This window comes from Scophthalmus maximus, chromosome 3, assembly GCF_022379125.1.
Source record: "Scophthalmus maximus strain ysfricsl-2021 chromosome 3, ASM2237912v1, whole genome shotgun sequence".
NCBI lineage: Eukaryota > Metazoa > Chordata > Actinopteri > Pleuronectiformes > Scophthalmidae > Scophthalmus > Scophthalmus maximus.
In genome coordinates this window covers 16,257,743-16,277,500 of record NC_061517.1, presented here as the reverse complement: position 1 = coordinate 16,277,500, position 19,758 = coordinate 16,257,743, and the positions used below count along the sequence as shown (strand labels likewise).

The window sequence follows — 19,758 nt, the reverse complement described above, 5'->3', positions numbered from 1 at the left end:
TATGGAGGTACTGTAGTTGACCCATTGCTTCGTTCAGCTTTCGCTCAACAAAGTGCTCAAACAAATATTTGTAGGCTGTTGTCCTTAGCATCACATGGCTTCTTATTTTGGTGGGTAGACACACTGCAACAGATAAAATGAGTTCTGTCAACGGTTAACAATCGGGCATCGTCGAAAAGGAATCATGGGAAATATTTTTTTACGCCTGAAATTTAAAAAAAAAAAGATTTTAAATGGCTTCCCTTTATGCTTCAACATTAATTGAGTTTTTTATCTCTGGGACTGTTCAGTTGTTTGAGTTCCACATCTACTCTACACGTTGAACTTTTTGTGACCTTGCTTTTGCTTGTCTGCTAACTGGATTAAACTTCACAAGTGTCTGTGCACCTCAGGTTTTGCTGCTCCCTTCTGGTTTGGGCTGTTGAGTTGAATCAGAGGTAATGAGTGAACACATTCAACTGGACTCCATGGCGTAGGGCTAAAGTAGACTTGGGGTATTCCATGGGTCAAAATATATACAGAATACTTTTTATGATATGCACCCTTCTTCATGCGATTGGGCACATTAAATGATTGTCAGGCAAAACAAATTGGTTTAATAATTAAGTAGGTTGCGATTACAGTATTCATATCTGATGTCATGTATGTCTAACACAATATCTGAGGACAGGTCTCCACAGATGAGAGAGATGCAGAGATAGAAAGGAAAAGAAAAGCAGAAACAGACAGACACAAAGAGAGAGGCAGACAGAGGAGGCGGGAGGTTGACAGTATAAATCATATCTTTGTGCTTCTCCACTCCGGTCCCTTGTTCCCACAGTGCGCTCCAGAACAAAGAAAGAGTGTCGACCGTCTTCTCTTCCTCTTTGTGAAACTTTGCTTTTCGTATCGAGATTGATAGCCATTCGTGACGCAGTGTTTTTTCTTCTTCTTGCTTTTTTGATTGGTCTCGACCATTTTCAGGCGTCTTAAACGGCGTGAGGACCGTGGAGAGACCTGCTCTGTGTATTTACTAGTTCATGGCCGCTGCTACCTCGCTGGTTTGGAACATCCAGATGCATTTGTTATTTCCGCCCACATCGTTGTTGTATGTGGATCTGAATTCAATGTGGTTTGTCCGATAGGATCAAAGTCCTTTCTCATTGCATCTTGGGTGCATTTACACCTGTACTTTATTGTGGTCAAACATAATATGACTGCAATCTTATTCTAGACATGGCATTTTAATTCCAGGTGCATATGGGGCATATAGGCAGATGATTGATGTCAGTGAAGGACAGATGATTGAACATATCTTCAACCTTGCTGGAATGTTTTCTTTACCTTTTTTTAAACTCAAGTACAAGGCAAAGTATCAGTTGAAATCTTTTCAGTGCAAAATCTCTTTTTATTTTTTACTTTATTTCTTCTGTCCTGAAAGTGATATGAAACCAGGTCTACTGTTCTTGCAGATTCATGGGGATTTACTCTGACAGACATAGTCTATATAAGCAAATTGTTTGTGTTTAGAAATTACTTGAAATCATAAAGCTTGTGCAGGATGTGCAGCTCTGACCTGCAGGTGAAGATAATTAATGATCCATTGCAGCATCCATGATGTAACCGCTTCAGTTTTCTCATGAATATAACATGGATACAGAGAGAGAGAGAGAAGTGGACAAGCAAACCTAATTCCTCAGTTAACATGATGTACTCATGAATTTAAAAAAATTAAAACTTCTAAAATGAGCACTTGAATCTGTTTTTGCTTGTTTGAAATAATGTTCATGTACTTTCTTGATCCTTGCACTTTTGGGGTAATATCTTCATGGTTGAATGCACTTATTGTAAGTCGGTTTGGACAAATATGTCAGCTAAATGAATGTAATGTAATAATGTACTCTGTGTACAGTATGTGTGTGTGATGATAGTCCGTTTTTATTTTTATTTGAGCATTTTCAGAGCTTGAAATATAATATAAATTTAGATGGGTGATCAAAAGTTCTTTGGCATCACGTGCTATAGCCTTGTAGAAGACTGAGGCCTAATGGTGGTGACATTGGCGGCTCTTTTGTTCCGCCTGTGTTCATGTTCTGAGGCAATGAACTGCACATCCTCAGCCTCTCTGTCACTCATTAATCTTATTAAGACCATTGGGACCCCAGCTAATAGGAGTTGATTGGCCTGCTTCTGACCGCCTGGCTGATTCACCTACACACACCCATTCACATGCACATGGCCCGTCTCTCACACTCACATGCACACACACACTAGCACGCTGACAGAATCACACTGACACACTCTCACATGATCACACAGACCTCCACAAAAAAATATACTGTAATCATGCATTAAAAACAGAGCATTTCTGCCAGAAAAATGGTTGGTTGGTTGGTTGGTTGGATTGGCAGGGCAAATTAAATAAAACTTAATTAAGTAAAACTTAATTTGCCACTGAATGTGTTTGCAGAGTAGACACTAGACAGAGAGGCCAAGCTGAAGCACTTACTCAGAGTGAGAGTGAGAGTCGGTATACAGAAAGCTTGTACAAACCGCAGCTGCTCGTCTCCTTACTGGGAAAAGAAAGCGAGATCACATTTCACCAGTTTTGGCCTCACTCCACTGGCTCCCTGTCTGCTTCAAGATTGATTTTAAACTTTTGTTGTTTGCTTTCTTAGCTGAACTTTTACATCGTCGTACTCCAACTAGAGCACTGAGGTCGGCAGATCAACTGATACTGGACGTCCCCAGGACTAGATTGAAAACCAGAGGTGACCGGGCCTTTGCGGCAGCTGCCCCTGGGCTCTGGAATAGCCTGCCATCACATATTAGATCTGCCCAGACCCTAGAGGTTTTTGAGTCCTAATTGAAAACTCACCTTTTCTCCCTGGCTTTTAATTCAGACTGAGCAAGAGACTTTGGTCGACCGTTGGTTGTTTTAAACGTTCTTTATAAATAAAGTCTGAGTTGAGTTGAGTTGAGTAGGTCGTCTGATCAGCCAATCACGGGCTCTGTAAATATACACTGTGGCTTTTGTATTTTGAAATAGTGATTTTTCTGCAATGCTAGCGGTATAGCAATGTTGGTCTGTCGGTTGGTCAGGAAGTTGGTCCAGTGTACGTCCAGTTAGGGTTGACTGACTGAACACACACATCTCATATACACAACACCGATCTGAGCCACATGGCATTGAGCGTTATGTCAGCTTCTGTTATCGTCACTGAGGGTAGTGACATATAGTGAACCTGCGCCTGCTCTCTCTCTTGCTGTGAGTGTGTGTGTGTGTGTGTGTGTGTGTGTGTGTGTGTGTGTGTGTTTGCGTGTGTTTGTGTGTTTGCGTGTGATGTTCCTAGCTGATCTATTAGGCAGGTCAGGCATGATGGTGGTATGGTCCCATCCTTCCCTGTAATCAATTTAAGCACATTAACACACACACACACACACACACACACACACACACACACACACACAAATATACTGACAGAGTTTGAATGAAGGGGCTGCTGTCGCCTGAAAACACAAATCAAGACAGAATGGGAAAATGTAATTGTCAGTACAGTAGCCATCTGCACAGTGACACTCTTTTACTCTACTTCTATTTTACAGAATTGGTGGTTTAGAAAGCAGGGATTTGGTTTTTATTTACATTTGTTTATGGAATAGGACCCCAAGACCCCTCTGTCAAATCATGCACTACATTTCCTCTCCCTTCTTTGACCTAAGTGTCGAAATAAATTGATACCTTGTACTCATGATCAATATCCAAATTCGCACTCAAATTTTTGGTTTCTATCAAAATGTCTATTTCAATCTGATCTTGCAACCCTAAAAAGATTTTATGAAAATAGTGTGATTATGTTTGTCGCTTGCTATTGTATCTGCTGGCTGCTTTATTCACTTTCTTTTGTTTGTTCCTGTGTCATGCTACATGGACATTGTTCCGCCATTGGCGCTGATGACTCGTTCCTCGTTCCTCTGTTGCAAATTTGACATAGGTGCTCCCAGAGTCCATTGTTTGATTTTTGACTTCATTCCGTGTGCACCATCCGGGTTCTTATAATGCACTGCAGGTAGCCATACTTGTCAGTGTGAATGCACCTGTTCACTGGAAATAAAAAGTGTGAATATTAAAGTAGGCAAACTAAGACGCATATATGTTTCTTCAGCAGCAGGGACATCGTCCTCTGCAGCTACAAATGGTAATCAAAGGAAGCTGGGGAATGCAATTCTGTTATGTTTAGAGCAGTTGGCCTATCAAAGCCCAACAATGGCTCAGGCAACAAAAAAAAGAATCATCATCTCAGTACAAACCAGCAATCATGGTCTAGGCGCATGCATATGTCAGCATTTGACCAACTCATCTGACCAACTGAAAACATCTGAACCCACAGCATTTGTGTGCTACAATGCTAGTAGTAAGTGTCTTTGCCACGATGTCCATCTTGAGTCCTGAGCCCGTTCTTCTTCTTCTTCTTCTTCTTCCTCTTCTTCTTTTTGTTATAGCTTGCGGAAGACCTATAATTGGCATAGTGTGACATACGCACTTGGGAATAAAAGAGTAAACATTGTTATGACAAGTCAGAGTACTATCAAATGAGTTTGAAGGTGTCATTTTAAGGTAAAAATATTTGCATAATGTCCCTTTAAAATTTGAGGAGTGATTCATACTGTATGTGGTCACTACTGCTGATTTCCAACTAGAACCCAGTTAACAGACAGCAAAGCATTGGTGTGCTATAATGTAGATGCATGCATTCATTTGTTAAAAAACACACAGATCAGTAATTTTGTGTGTAAAAGTCAGTATATGCATATAAATAAATATGAACACACACATGTCAACAATGTCAGAATTCTCATCAAAACGCAAACTGTGGCCAACAAAGACAAATAGTCTTTTGTCTCCCTTCAGTGTGTCTCTTGTCACAACAGTTCTTCAACATGAACAAAGACTGATGGAGAAGAAGTGAGGGTGGCAGAGTTTCCTCTTCCTTCAGGCCAAAGCAACTGAGAGGAGGATAAAAACAAACATCATTAATAACCACAGTATGAAGCAAGATCAAGCATCTAATGCTCTTCTGAGCCACACAATCAATAATGTTTTTCAAAATGTGGTCACCGTGATGTTGCTTTAGTCTTAACTGTTTGTAAGATCAAATACATCTCGGATCAAATCAAGCATGAAGTGTTGATTTCTATCTTTTTTTCTCCAACTCAAAACATGATATGCATGGTTCCAATAACAAATCATTTTATTAAATAAATAAAAGGAGGAAGCGAAACGAAAAGCCATCTCATCAGTGAGCGAGATCCAGTTTAATAGATTTATCAATCCCTTTCAAGCAGGGAATACTGCACAATAATTTGAAAGAGGCTTGGCAGATGATAAAGAAGAATGTAGTGAGATTCTGGTGGATTTACTATTTTCTGTGTATACTCAGAGACAAATGTCATGTCCATAACAATATCATTGTAAAGCAAAGAGAAATCATGCCGCATAATTCATATGGAGGGTTTCAGGATTATTTTTGTGTCTTAGCAACACTCACCAACTACTCTATTATCAATGAACAATGCACTTAAGAAGTTGGCAATTGTCCTTCTACAGGCTATGCACCTGTAGCAGGATCCGAAACTCCTCTGGTTGCTTGAAAATGTCTTTCAATTTAGTGTTGTCGTTTTGTTAACATGTCTTAAGGGCTGGGCCACTGAGGAGAACATATTCTCTGTTGAATGTGTCTTATAGAGTTCTTGACTGCTGTCAAGAAGCACTAAAGAGGCAACAGACAACTCTCGTGACCCCAGCGGCCCTAGGTGGTATTATTGTTTGGTCACTGTGGTAAAGATGCCGGTAAGGACGCAGGTGCTTTTCCTCAGAGCTCCTGAAAAGGTTGTCAACTCCACTTTGGAGATATCGAAGGAGAAGAAGGAAGCTTGTACACTGAAGCTCCTACTTAGTTTTCTGGCTGCTTGCATTAACTAGAGGCAGCGTTATCATTATGGATGACTCACTGCCAACAGCCTGGCCACTGTCCAACGCAGAAAACAACCAGAAAAAAATATGAACAAATAACCTTGAGTTAAACGTCCCGAAGTATTAATAAGTACACTGGTTGTGATTCTTTCTTCTTTCAACTGACAAGCAGAAAGAAAACAAACTGCATGTCCTTTTTGAAGCCTCTCAAGTGGCAGAGCTCTCTCCACGGATTGAGTGCCCGTCCAAGGTTCACTCTTGTTTATCTCGCCCGCTTTTGTTCCTCCTTCAACAGGATTCTTTTTCTCTTGCGATCTTTAGTTGTTTTTGTCAATTCAGTGGTTCTGACGTCTGCCTTTTCCATCCCCGGTTATAAATACCTGGAGAACGCTGTTCTCTTCGTTGTCTTGTTTGCGCAATGGTTGACAGTTCCTTTGTGCCATAAATTCTGTTATAATTTTTCTGCCTAAATCGCGTCCCAGTGGCCATGAAAAATAACATGGTGAAAGCAATGCTTATAGGGGACCAATATACACGCAGATGGTGTTTGTGTACACTGAATAATGACAAGTCTAAGTCAGAAGTGGTCTATTTCCGCTTTAACAGATCTGAGTAACAATGATCCTCGATTTTCAAAGAAATATTTCTACATTTTTGGAAATATAGTTACTTGCCCTCCTGTCGAGCATTAGATGATGAAGTTTGATCATTAAGTTTGATGCCACTGTCTGTGATATATGAACCAACCATCAGCAGCTGGTTGCTTACATCAACACAGAAGCCTGGGAGCAGGGGGCTACAGGTAGCCTGGCTCTGTCCACAGGTAACAACATAGACAGCAAATACGTTCAAGCACCTCTGAAATACATGTCCACTTATTGTGTGTGCCTGTGAGCTACAGTATGATGCTCGCTTATTATAACTGGACAGCAGTGGGAGGCTGTCCAGGCCTGGTGCTGTTATGTCACCTGGGTAGAAGCAAGTCAGGGATCCCTAGTCGCTGATGTGCCAACACCAGACTACATGATAGATTGTCATGTGTTTTCTTCAGTAGTTCTTGACAATTACATTTATTTTCTCTTTAGTTATTATGGCCAGGGTGTAGTTCGATCCTAAGCCCTGTGTTGAAAATCACCTTTGGATAATTAATTTGGTGCTCATGTGCAGCGAGACAAGCACTGAAAATTAAGTCGTTAACATAACTGCAAAGATTCACACAACATAATGTGGCACTTGCCGAGTACAGCCAACACACCACTGCTGCTACCAGCTTCGCCTGTTGGGGAACACACCACTGAATTCTTACTACAACAGTGTGAAGACAGAGTGTACAATACAGTAACCACACAGACAACTATAATAAAATCTCATTCAGTAACCCTGCACTGAATCCTACCTTTGTGAAGCTTCTAATATTCACTTTATTTGGGGAATAAAAGGGTAAAAAATATTTGAAGTTATATTATTTGATGTATAATATTGTGTAGTACTGTAATATTGATTACATTTTTTGATTTCTTCTTCTTTTTAGATTTGTGAGTTCACTTGGGGTTCACAAACAGATTATCACAGAGTTGATGGACACTGATTGTTATTCCTTGTTTGTCTCTCCTTCACATGTACCTCTGTCATTTTATTTTTCTGTATCTCCTATCACTCTCCTGTCCTTGCTTCTCTTTACTTCCTCTCTCTCTCTCTCTTTGTCCGTTTCATTATTTGTCTCCAATGCTTCTCCCCTAGATCTGATCCCCTACTCTTTATTTTTCTCTCTCCTGCTGTGTTGCGACTACTCTAATCTTTTACTTCATCTGCTGTTTATTTGCAGCCAAGGTCAAAACCTTCCAGAATCATTTATTATTGGATAACATTATTTTATTTATTTCTCTTTGTCACAATTGTCCCATTCAAACTTCACATTATGACGGTCATTTTCTTGGGAACTGCTAATGTTGTAACAATAATCCAACTGTTCTCTAACAGTTTTTGTTCATTATAAAGAAATGTTGTTAGTATAATAAAATTGTAATTTAATAAATGAAGACATATTATATTTACCACAGATTAAGGCTTCTATGGGGTCGAAGATATTTAAAACAACGATGCATTAATGATAATACTGAATAATAATCTGCTAACTCTTTTTGTCAAAGCAAGTGTCAGAAAGGTTTGTGTTACAGGAAAGACCTGTAAATCACCACGTCTCAAGTCATCATTGCAGATACTTTAATAAGCCAAATAATTATGGTGCAGGTTTATTGGGCAATCAAGGAATTTGCATGTTGCATAGTCATGAATCTTTTAAATAACGACACAACCCTTGAGTTCTTTTAACCTAAACTCTGTAGGATTGTGTCTCTACGTCTGACAACGTGCTCCACAGTCTTTGTGAATGCCAAAATGTCATCTAGTACATTTTGTTTGTTCTCTACACGGACACTGCGAGCTCTCTTGGCTCCAGCTCCAGCGACCAAAATGTCTTGTCCAACCCCCAAAATAAGGGATTTGAGAGATTACATGTGTGCTCCACAACATCGCAAAGCCATGGGAAGTAAAGTTAAGGGAAAGCATATCTCCATTTTGTCCAGTCGCAGTTACCAACTGCAGAAAAATATGTATGGAAATGTTCATACTTTTCTAAGGGGACTTCAGTGAGCTCTGTTCTTGGGGATAACCACTCACTATCATTTGTTTTACTGAAGTCACAAAATCCAGCTTGTTAGTTAGTGTGAACCAGTATATTTGTTTGTTTGAACCAGTATATCATGGTCTTCAACAGTCTGGGTGGTTGTGGTAAAGATCATATATGACATTTCATTTTCAATTCAAACTAAAACCTTACTTAAAGCAAACTTAAAGTATATCTAACACACCTTTATGAATGAAATGCTTCTTATTATTATTCTCACTTGGGTCTTGCAGGTTTAAAGAGTTTTGTTGCCTAAAAAAAATGTTACAGATTGTTTTGTCTTTTGTATAAAGAACTTAACATTCATTAAAGTGTACCATACTAACCCTGTATGCTGTACCAGAGGCAGCTGTCTTGAGTATGTCTACTTCAAGTCTCATTCTCTGCCCACACATTAAACAAGCCGGATTACCATGGCAACGTTATGCCTGTCGCAGCCGCACAACAAGCACAGGGGGAGAGTATCGTGATGCTGTAGTGTAAAGTTTCTCACTGAACGTGGACTTGGGAAACAAGAACAGCGGGAACCAAAAGTTTAACTATGGAATTTATCTTTTTGGGAAGGAGCTTACATGAAACACAACAAAAACCAAGCGCAACAACTCGCTGGCTCTTCAGTAGAGAAGGAGGTTGGCTGGGTTCAGGTGGCACTTGTTGTCTTGCTCGCCACTCCACACCACTCTGGTTCTCTTATGCAGAAACAGCCTCAGGACGGAGCCACGTGTTGCTCTCACACACCACTTACCATTCAGGAAGGATGTGAAAAAATAAGAGGGATTTAATATTTATTATGTAACATCATGCCATGTGTATTATGGCTACCATGAGGTATGTAATAGGGCAGAGGGCAAAGATTTACTTTTCTGCCTATACTTATTAAATCCAGTTCTGTGTGTGTGTGTGTGTGTGTGTGTGTGTGTGTGTGTGTGTGTGTGTGTGTGTGTGTGTGTGTGTGTGTGTGTGTGTGTGTGTGTGTGTGTGTGTGTGTGTGTGTGTGTGTGTGTGTGTGTGTGTGTGTGTGTGTGTGTGTGTGGTTTCCTAAACAATTGGTGTAAATGCAAAATTACTTTTGGCCTGGTCCCAATTAAGTTTGGATTATTTAGTTTTTAAAATTGAAACTGTCCTTGGTACAGTAATGCTTATTTAGAAAATATACAGTGTATTAAAAAAATAGTAAACACATACACAACTTGGGCTCAGTGATTAGTTCTGCTAAGCTTTTGCTGCGTTGCATGCAGGCACCTGCCCTCTGAAAACTGATGCCTGGTGGTGTTTGTTGCTGCAACTCATTTTGTGTGCGTGATTAATTTCATATTCAAGGATCGTTTTGATTTTGGTTTGGGTGTCAGGTCATCATGCATTTGTAGGAGCAGAACATTTCCTGGGACACTGTCGACTCAGGCGTTTAGGAATGGGTTGAGTTATTGTAAAAGTGCTTAAAATTGAAGAAGCATCACCTGTACAAGGTGACTTTATGAAATACAGTGTACAAATAAATGATACATACAGGCCAACACACTGTCTCAAGGTAATGAAGGCAGTGTGTAAACGAGCCAATGCATGAATGAATACATTTTAATTTTCAACGTTTTTCTTTAGTTTTGAACACATAATACTACTTATAAAAATACTAATAACAACTTGGATTCATATGCACCTTTCAAGGTACCCAAGGACCCTTTACAGACAACAACAACTAAAAAACAAGAAAATATTAGTAGAAATTCTGGGGATAGTAAAATGGTAAAAACCTGTGTGAACAGGTGGGTTCAACATTCCAGATCTCTGCCGGGAGAGAGTTCCAGAGGGTGGGTGCTTACCAATCCATTTCTAGTGTTTCTTTTGTGTGTGTGGATGTATTTATGTGTTTACTCTGTAAGTACAATCCATAGACTGTATATAAAGGGTCAAGCAATCTCTGTTCTTCAGGCACAGACTTGCTCCCACGTCAGAACCTGAATGCAGTCGATTCAGACACAGAAAGCTGCACACACGCATACACACGCACACACACACACATACGCACGCACGCACGCAAGCACGCACGCACGCACGCACGCACACTTTGTCACCTGTTCACTGAGCAGAAGAGCGGACATTTCAGACCAATGTAAACAACAGGAGGACGGAACAAGAATGTTAAATTGGACGGAGGCAGGTGTGTGTTCATATGTGCTTCAGAGGCTCTTATCAGGGCGAAACAGCTCTGAGCCATGGCGCCTGTTGACCTTTACAGGTCATCTCCCAGCTACTGTAATGGCACACCACTCTGCTGACACCAGTCAACAGTTAGGAGCACAAACACCACAGCCATTTGAGAAACATCAATATTTGCATGAGTTTAATGAGTGGAAGCATCTGGACTGTTCTGCAGCATGAAATGGCCGTGGCAGTGATTCTCCATGTTTTGGTCCATTTGTTTGAGAATTGAGAAAATTCCACTTTACTGATTCATATTGTTCCAATCATGCATCCATGAAAGCCAGTGGCTGCCTGAAAAGAAAATGCATTACAAAATATAAACTAGACTCCCTTGGGAAATCGTCAGCATTAATAATGAAAAATATATTCATGTAGCTATGGAGTTAAATTACCCTGGTTTGGAGTACATGTTTTAACTGCCTGTCTCCAAATCACCATTTCCAGGAGCCTCTACAATTTGTGTAAAACTGTCAGTCTGGTTGGCTTTCTGCCTTTCAGAAAAGTGGCTTGAGTGTGTGTACTATTGCCGTTCACACTGCCCGGGTGTGTGGGCGTGAAGTCTGAGTGTGCGTGTCGCTGCTTCTTCAGTGTCTCTCTGTGAGCAAGAACGTGTCCGTGTGAATCTTTGTGCTCGCTCTCCGAGTACGCTTTGTGTGTTCATGTCCTTTAAATCAACAGGAGAAGTGCTCAGCTAAATGGGCCTTAAAAACCTCACTCACTCACCTTTTGCATTGAGGGAGAGAGAGAGAGAGAGAGAGAGAGAGAATTTGTGTGTGGGAGAGACAGAGAAGTGAGAAATGAGGGAAAGTGAAAGGTGTTTTTTGTGTGTGAAGAAAGTGGAGGTGAGAAAGTAAAACAATGTGTTAGCACAATAAATAGATTTGTGTGTGTGTGTGTGTGTGTGTGTGTTGGTGTGTGTGTGTTGGTGTGTGTGTGTGTGTGTGGAAATGTCCAGAAACTCAAGCTTTTAAATTTTCAGACACATTGTTACCATGGAAACATGCTGTTGATGCAGCGTGACATACAGTATGGCTGAAGAGGTTTCGTCTTTGAGATTACTTTTTTTTTGTTTTGGCCCTGAAATATGTTAAATAGAAAAATCATTTTTCCAACATCTTTGTTGTTTTTTGTGTTTCTGCGCTGTATTTTTTCCAGAGATCATTTCCCAGACGGTGTTGAGACATCTTATTCTTGGGTTTTGTTCTGACGAGTTTTTTTGTTCATCCACTCTGATGGTCACTGCTCATTGCTAAATAGTTTGTCTTTTGATTGCAAACTACAAATTCAAAATGAATCATATCTTTTGCTGTGTTCACCAGATTCACCTGAATGCTCAAACTACTATTCAACAAACTACAAAAGAATTAAAACCTCTTTGTGAAACAGAACCGAGGTTCACGTCTCTCCGTTAAAGGCCAGTGTGACATGTTCCTCCATGCTGCTGCTGCTGCTGGTTGAGATTTGGCTCTGTTTTCAAAGTGACAGTCATGACCATTTGTTAGGGTTATGTACTCGTTATTGTACCGTAGTGTTGGATGACTTCCTGGATTCCCCGCCTGTGTGTGGGTGTGTGACGCCTTGTCCCTGCACTGCTTCACTTCCGAACAGTGTGTGCTGCTGGGTCGGCGCGGCCTCTGGGTTCTCTCCTTGCGCGCCAACTCAACAGAGCACTTGCATCTCATTCTTCAATAGACTAACACCTCTTTCTGTATATGAGGACCGACTATTAAGATCTGCTACTGTGCCAGATTTCCGTACACCGAGTGGTTCAAGCGTTACGGCCCACCCTGTCAGATCTCAGTTGTTGTTTTTGGAAAGCTCTGTTCTCTGCCAACCAGCCGACCTTTCTAGCCATTGTTCTCATCTGTTTAGTAGTAGACTCTGTTCGAGTCAGCACTGTCGCCGCTGAACTTTTGTGTTGTCCTCTGTTGACTTAAAATCTGCTGTTGAATTTGAAATTGTGTCTCTGTATCTCTGCTCCACCATTTGACTCCAGACATTTTTTACAAATCCTTAGACTATTTGAAGTTGTTTTTCAGGACTGTACCAGAAGGTTTGTCATGTCTTCAGAGAACTCACATCTTTCCTGATTTCCCCCCTGAGATCTACATGAGTTTGTAGTGAAAAACAAGACAACAAAAAAAGATGACATGAGCAAATACTGTATTCAGTAACACAAAACAGTCAAGTCTTTTATACAACATCTCAATACTGAAGTGTTTATTCTTCCACAATAAAATTGTTGCACACTGAATGATTGAATTTCTGTCAACTGTTCCTTCTGCCTTAGCAAAACTTAAACACATTATTTGGCTCAGAGTGAATTTTCCTTTGATTAATAAACGTACTTCTTTTTTATCGTCTCCTTTTTCCCTCACTTCAATTCGTCCTTCTCCCTCTCTCTCCATGCAGGAAACAGTAGAATATGCCTTCCTCATCATTTTCACTATAGAAACATTTCTGAAGATTATTGCCTACGGCCTGGTCATGCACCAAAACTCCTACGTCAGAAACGGTTGGAACATGCTGGACTTTGTCATTGTCATTGTGGGGTGAGTTCATAGGCAGCACATATATACTGCATGTACAGGTGCAAACACACAAAGTCAAAGATGCAAATATATACCCGGACAAACAATGAGATTATTCTTGAGCACAATTAAGCTTACACCTTACAGTACATACACACTCATACTGTCGCTCATGTTTACACACATATATGCACTGCACAAGCATCTTAATTCATCATTTGACTTTAATCTTTGAATATCATCTGTCACACACACACACACGCACACACACACACACACCCAGGCCTTGTTTGAAGTGATGGTTTATCAGTAGACCACCTGGCTCCCGTGGGATGTAAACTGTGATGAGGTGTGAAAAGCTAAAGGTAAATATGGATGGACATAAAGGACACACACACATAAACCATCTATATAAACACACACTAACTCACACAGGTGCATGCTACAAGTACCATGAGGACAACCCTGTTTAATGGCATCTCCATCACTGCTCTCTACTCTCTCTTTTTCCTTCTATTTCAAACCTCTGCCTCTTTCTCTCTTTACTTTTCCTCTCCCTCTCCCATCCTCTGTTTTCCTCTCCAGGTTGTTCAGTGTTGTTCTGGAGATGATAACCAAAGACGCTGACTCTGGTGGACAGTCTGGAGGCAAACCTGGGGGGTTTGACGTCAAGGCCCTCCGAGCCTTTCGCGTGCTACGACCCCTCCGCCTCGTTTCTGGAGTTCCCAGTGAGTTAACACCGAAGGGATTTTAGGTCTCAAACTATTTTAAGCAAGTCTCAAGTCAAGTCACATTACAAAGTTTATTCATTTATTTTCTTGAAAGCCCTGCACACCCAAAAATGAATTACTATTCAGGATTATTATTCAGATTGTTGTAACATTAACAACTAAATCAGTATAGCGAAACTAAAATAAGAAGCAGTGATTACATTATATCACTCTACACAATTGTACTCTTGTCACCATTGTTATATACTGTATATCTATAATGAAATACTGTATATTTACATTAATGTTTCCTACAAGGAAAGCATCTGTGTTGTCCCTCCTGTTTATTACCCAGGAGATACTGCTTCCTTCTCTGTTTCTGTTTTCAGTTCACATCTGGCCTTACATGAAGTTGCAGTCATTAGTCTGCGTTTTTTTAAAAGTTGCCATAGCAACGAATCATCCACCTGTGTCAGAGAGGAAAAGACCTCTGAAAAAGATGAAGGCAAATGGAACTGAAATTGTATTTTCAGTTCTATTCTTATTTACCATTCGGCTTTTTTGTTAGTTTATTGACATATATGCCTATTCAGTGGTATCATGAGGAAAACCCTGAGTTAGTTATTATATTTCGGTATGTGTTTGTGTTCTCACCTACCTTGGCTTGTGTGTGTGTGTGTGTGTGTGTGTGTGTGTGTGTGTGTGTGTGTCTGTTTGTGTGTGTGTGTGTGTGTGTTTGCAGGTTTACAGGTGGTTTTAAACTCCATTATCAAAGCCATGGTTCCCCTGCTTCACATTGCTCTGCTCGTTCTCTTCGTTATTATCATCTACGCCATCATCGGCCTGGAACTCTTCATTGGCAAAATGCATGCCACATGCTATGTGATACAATCAGGTAAGGGAGTGCATATATATATTTTAAATTATTAATTTTTTTGTTTGGTTTCAGATGATTTTGGTTTCCTTTCTATTGTCTTCCACCAGGAGAGTTTCCTGACTGTGAACTTTTACCCTTTAATCCCCCTTTTAAACTGAGTCTCACAGCCTACAGCACAGTGTCAACAGGGATATACATCACAGTTTAAGATGAATTACTGATTTAATCCCTGAGAATGGATGGACACATGCACATTGTACGGAGTCAGTGAATGGTGACGAGCTGCTGAAAACAGGACAGAACAACAGATGGCGGCTTAAATCCAGTGATTAAATGACTAATATCTGGCTGTTATGTAAACATGCTTGACCTTTACTCCAGCGCTGCTTACAACAGGGCAGAATTATTCAAGAAGTTAGGATATATTGATGGACAGTCGTATTCTAAAATGGCAAACGAAGAGGAGGGAAGCAGCTGAAGGAACAGGGACATGGTGTGATACGGGGTGTGTCGCTTTCTGTCAGGTACTTCACACCTGACCTCTTCCTCTCTCCCTCTCTTTCTTGCTTTGACCTGGTTTCATCTGTTGGTCTGTGGACATCAGGAGAAGCATTGTAGACTTAAATCAGTAGGTCATGACAGAGTGAGATGGAAGATCCCTTTGATACATCTTTGCTTGTGTTGTCCCAGAGACAAGGGACTTAGACTGAAGCAAAGTTTAACATTTGGTGGGCTCATCTACTGTACGCTTGTATGTGCATATGTAAGTGGGCGGGGTTTAATTTGATTGTGTACCATAACACTTACATAATGACGGCATGGTACAGAACATCTAGTAATAAAGTATGACCTAGAGGGCCGCATGAAGGGATATATGCACCGCTGATCTCCAGACAGTCAGTCATGCAGCTTAAATACTGTGACTGTGTTATAATTCTATGATTTAAATGATGTAACTGTGTTATATTACAAAAATTATATAGAGGAGCATGGGATCAAATGAGTGAGAGAGAGAGAGAGAGAGAGAGAGAGAGAGAGAGAGAGAGAGAGAGAGAGAGAGAGAGAGAGAGAGAGAGAGAGAGAAGCGAGACAAAATGCTGAAAAAAGATGAATTATGACACAAGAATGCACAGTCTTGCAAAAGAATAAAATTTCAGTCTTGGTTTGGGATAACCATAAGAGGATGATGACATATTATGATTAAGGCCAGGCACAAAAAACACAAATGGAAAAGATGCTACAAAGCAGAGGCAGCAGTTCAGCAGACACACACTCAGCTTCAGACAAATACCTAAACAGGCAGGCAGAGTCTCTGGAGTCATTCGAGTTAAGATGTTCGCCAGTACAATCCATGTACCAGTCTGTCAGAAATATTCTAAAACAAATACAGATGGACAACCCGTGTCAAGATGCTAAGACATTTGGCAGACTTTCATTTTGTTCAAATAAAGTAGTGTTTCCATGTTGACTGCACAGCTCTTCCACAGCATTCTATGTAATGTAGTGGGATCATGGAGTGTTTCAATAAGTGTCAGTCTACACCAATTTGAATGATATATTCATCTATCTCTGTGCCCCCCAGGTGCCCTCGCTGAAGAAGAGTCCACGCCGTGCGCGGTATCAGGGCATGGCCGTCACTGCCTGCTCAATGGTTCAATCTGCAGGGAGGGCTGGCAAGGCCCCAACAACGGCATCACCAACTTTGACAATTTTTTGTTTGCCATGCTCACTGTGTTCCAGTGCATCACCATGGAGGGATGGACTGACGTGCTCTACTGGGTAATCTGCCAATCTGCATCAGAATGACTAATGGGGCACCGCATTTTTTGGTTTATGAATCTTAAGTATGTGGCTCACATTTTGAAACATTAGATTTTGACAGAACCTTCTACAGAACTCTTATTTTGCCAGTTTCTGATTCAAAGAAATGTTGACAGAACTGATCATCTGAGGTATAGTCAGGATTTACAGAAGGTGACACATTAGCAAGAAAGGCCACTTTATTGTTTTATTATTTTAGATTATGTAAGTCTTTATATGTAGGCATCATAAATTAATATTTTATCTAAAATATATTCAGTTAAAGGATGCTGATATTATAATTTATTGAATGCTCATGAAATAAATGACACGATTAAGTCATCAAAATCCACCCACATCCTTTTATTGACGGAGACCCTCATCTATGAAATGATGGACCTCTCTCCCTCCTTCTCTTTATCTTTTGTCCTTGCTCTCTCTCCCCCTCACACTCACTTTTCTAATGCACGTATGTGTTACCATGGAAATTCCCCGCTAATACTGTTTGTTAAAGTGTAAAAGGAAGGAAATCTGAAAAACATGAAAGAAGGTAGATGTACAGACAGACAAACTGATCATTTAAATCTGACCTCTAAGATCAATCCATCGCTGCAGGGTTGGTATGTGGCATATGGTGCTTTGGCTGGAGGCAGAGTTTAAACTCAGCTGCCATGGAGGCTGTATTTTTTTTGTTTTTTGTTTTCAAATAGAGGTTATTGTAACTTATCAAGTAAAAAAGCATTTGGACTTTGTAAAAACCCAGTAGTGTGGTTATAAATGAACAAACTCCAGCTATGAACTCCAAGTGTCTTCGCCAAACAGCGTTAAAAAAGGCACCGTACTGTAGTTCGTCATAATGGTGCGGTCATTTCTAATAGATATCTCGTCAAAACATCCTTCAGGCTCTTCACTAAACCCTCACACTGTGCCCTCCAGTGGCCACAGTGGACACTCTCTCACTCTAAAAATGACTTTGAGCTGCCATTGCATTTTTTTTTTAAATTCAGTGTTGGAGGAGTGGCCCCCTTGAATGAAACAAGATGGGCTTGTACCCCAAAGAGTACAAATACCTGAAAGCCTCACATTTGTTCAGATAAATGTGACACTGCACTGGAGAACAGATATGGATCTGTATACAGTATATCTGTACAGCATAGCCTTTACGGGTTGGGCAAGAGGTGGGGTGCCGCTGGACAAGGCGCCAGCGTATCGCATGGGCTGACAATTAAGCAACCATTCACACTCCCAATCACACCTACGGGTGATTTACAGTCCTCTTTCCTTTTTTTTTGTCCTGTATTTTACTAATAGATCTTTCCTTGAGTGTGTGTGGGTTCATCTTGAATTACATGCATATTTGAAATATACTGAATATAAAACAGGATTATGTGTAATCCTCTTTTTCTCTTTCTCTGCTTGTGTTTCCATGTAGATGAATGATGCAATGGGCTTTGAGCTGCCTTGGGTCTACTTTGTCAGTCTGGTCATCTTTGGATCCTTCTTTGTACTCAACTTGGTCTTGGGAGTGTTGAGCGGGTAGGTTTTGAGAACCTGTACTTTTTTGGGGGGTTGTGCTTTTGCAGATATGTTGTCTCTTCCTTTGCTCAGGACCTTTATGACTTTTTACATTTTTAACCACAACACTAAGCATATTTTCCAACATTATCGGGTATGGTTTTATTATTCATTAAAATAATAATAATTTGTTTTGTGACCCTGAGCAGGATAAGCAGGTTTAGAAAATAGATATTTCGGTGGTTGGGGGCTTGTTCTGATTCTGTGCAATATCATGTGACCCATGTTTGAGTGTGATAATGCCCTGCCATGTCCAGAGAGTTTTCCAAAGAACGAGAGAAGGCCAAGGCTCGGGGAGACTTCCAAAAGCTACGTGAGAAGCAGCAGTTGGAGGAAGACCTGAAGGGCTACCTGGACTGGATCACCCAGGCCGAGGACATCGACCCCGAGAACGAAGAGGAAGGAGACGAGGAGGGCAAGCGTAACCGTGAGTTACCTGGATTTCATCACGTTTCTCACACTATTCTTGTCTGAAGCAGGGAGATGAAGAATTGATTTACCAAGCCTGAACTTTTTCTGACTTTAATTGAACGTTGCTCTTTTCCCCATCGATGGTGAAAGGAGGGAGATGATGGGCAAACCATTACTCATCCAACTGTTGTTCAACCACTATGATAACCACATATGTATCATACAGAACATGTGTTATATACCTGACTAACCTTCCTGGCTCAGCTGTGTGACTATGAAAAAATACACTGATACATTACATGAATACATAACTCTTTTGCACAATTATATACGGACTTGATGATGTCCACTGTCACAAAATGAAAGTGCACGGACAAAGATTACAGTACTGACAAACAATGACAATCACATCTGATATTCACTGCACAGGGACAGTATGACAAATGATACAATCAATATTCTGTAATATACATATTTTTCAAAGAGAATCAACCCAGAAAAGAGTTACTGTGCCAAAATTGGACCTTTTAACAGAACATTACTCTTTTAAATGCCAAAGTAAACAAATCTTCCCTGGAAATAGACGATCAAAAATTCTACACAACATTAAAGCTAATCTTTTTTTTCGTAATGCCTTTTGTTGTTTCTCTTTCTTTTCCTTTCCATCTGACTGCTTCTTCCACATCTGTTCCACATTCTAAGTCAGTCTCAGTTTTTGAGACACAGAAATATTACTTTACAATATATCTTTCACAGATAACTGTTGGTTGGACAAAACAAGCACTATGAAGACATCACATTGGAAATTGAATGGATATTGGAAACTGTGACAGGGAGTTTTCTTATTTTTATATAATATAACATTTTATATTAGTTAATAATCAACAAATTAACAGGGAAAGTGAAAATAATCTTTTGCCAAAACCCTACTACCTATTCATAATGAAAAAAAAAGTGCAATGCCATATTGGTGAAGTTCTTCGGAGCAAAAAAGAAATAGGCTACTTGCATGT

At 40.3% G+C, this 19,758-nt stretch overlaps 1 protein-coding gene across 1 annotated transcript in view; it reads left to right on the top strand.

The window, feature by feature from the left end:
- Positions 1-19,758, top strand: part of cacna1db (calcium channel, voltage-dependent, L type, alpha 1D subunit, b) — a 64,715-nt gene that overhangs the window by 14,519 nt on the left and 30,438 nt on the right. Inside the window, exons 5-10 of the mRNA XM_047331088.1 lie at positions 13,254-13,393; positions 13,958-14,100; positions 14,825-14,977; positions 16,542-16,738; positions 18,192-18,295; positions 18,592-18,761. Of these exons, the coding sequence (XP_047187044.1) occupies positions 13,254-13,393; positions 13,958-14,100; positions 14,825-14,977; positions 16,542-16,738; positions 18,192-18,295; positions 18,592-18,761 (907 nt within the window). The remainder of the gene's footprint in view (positions 1-13,253; positions 13,394-13,957; positions 14,101-14,824; positions 14,978-16,541; positions 16,739-18,191; positions 18,296-18,591; positions 18,762-19,758) is intronic.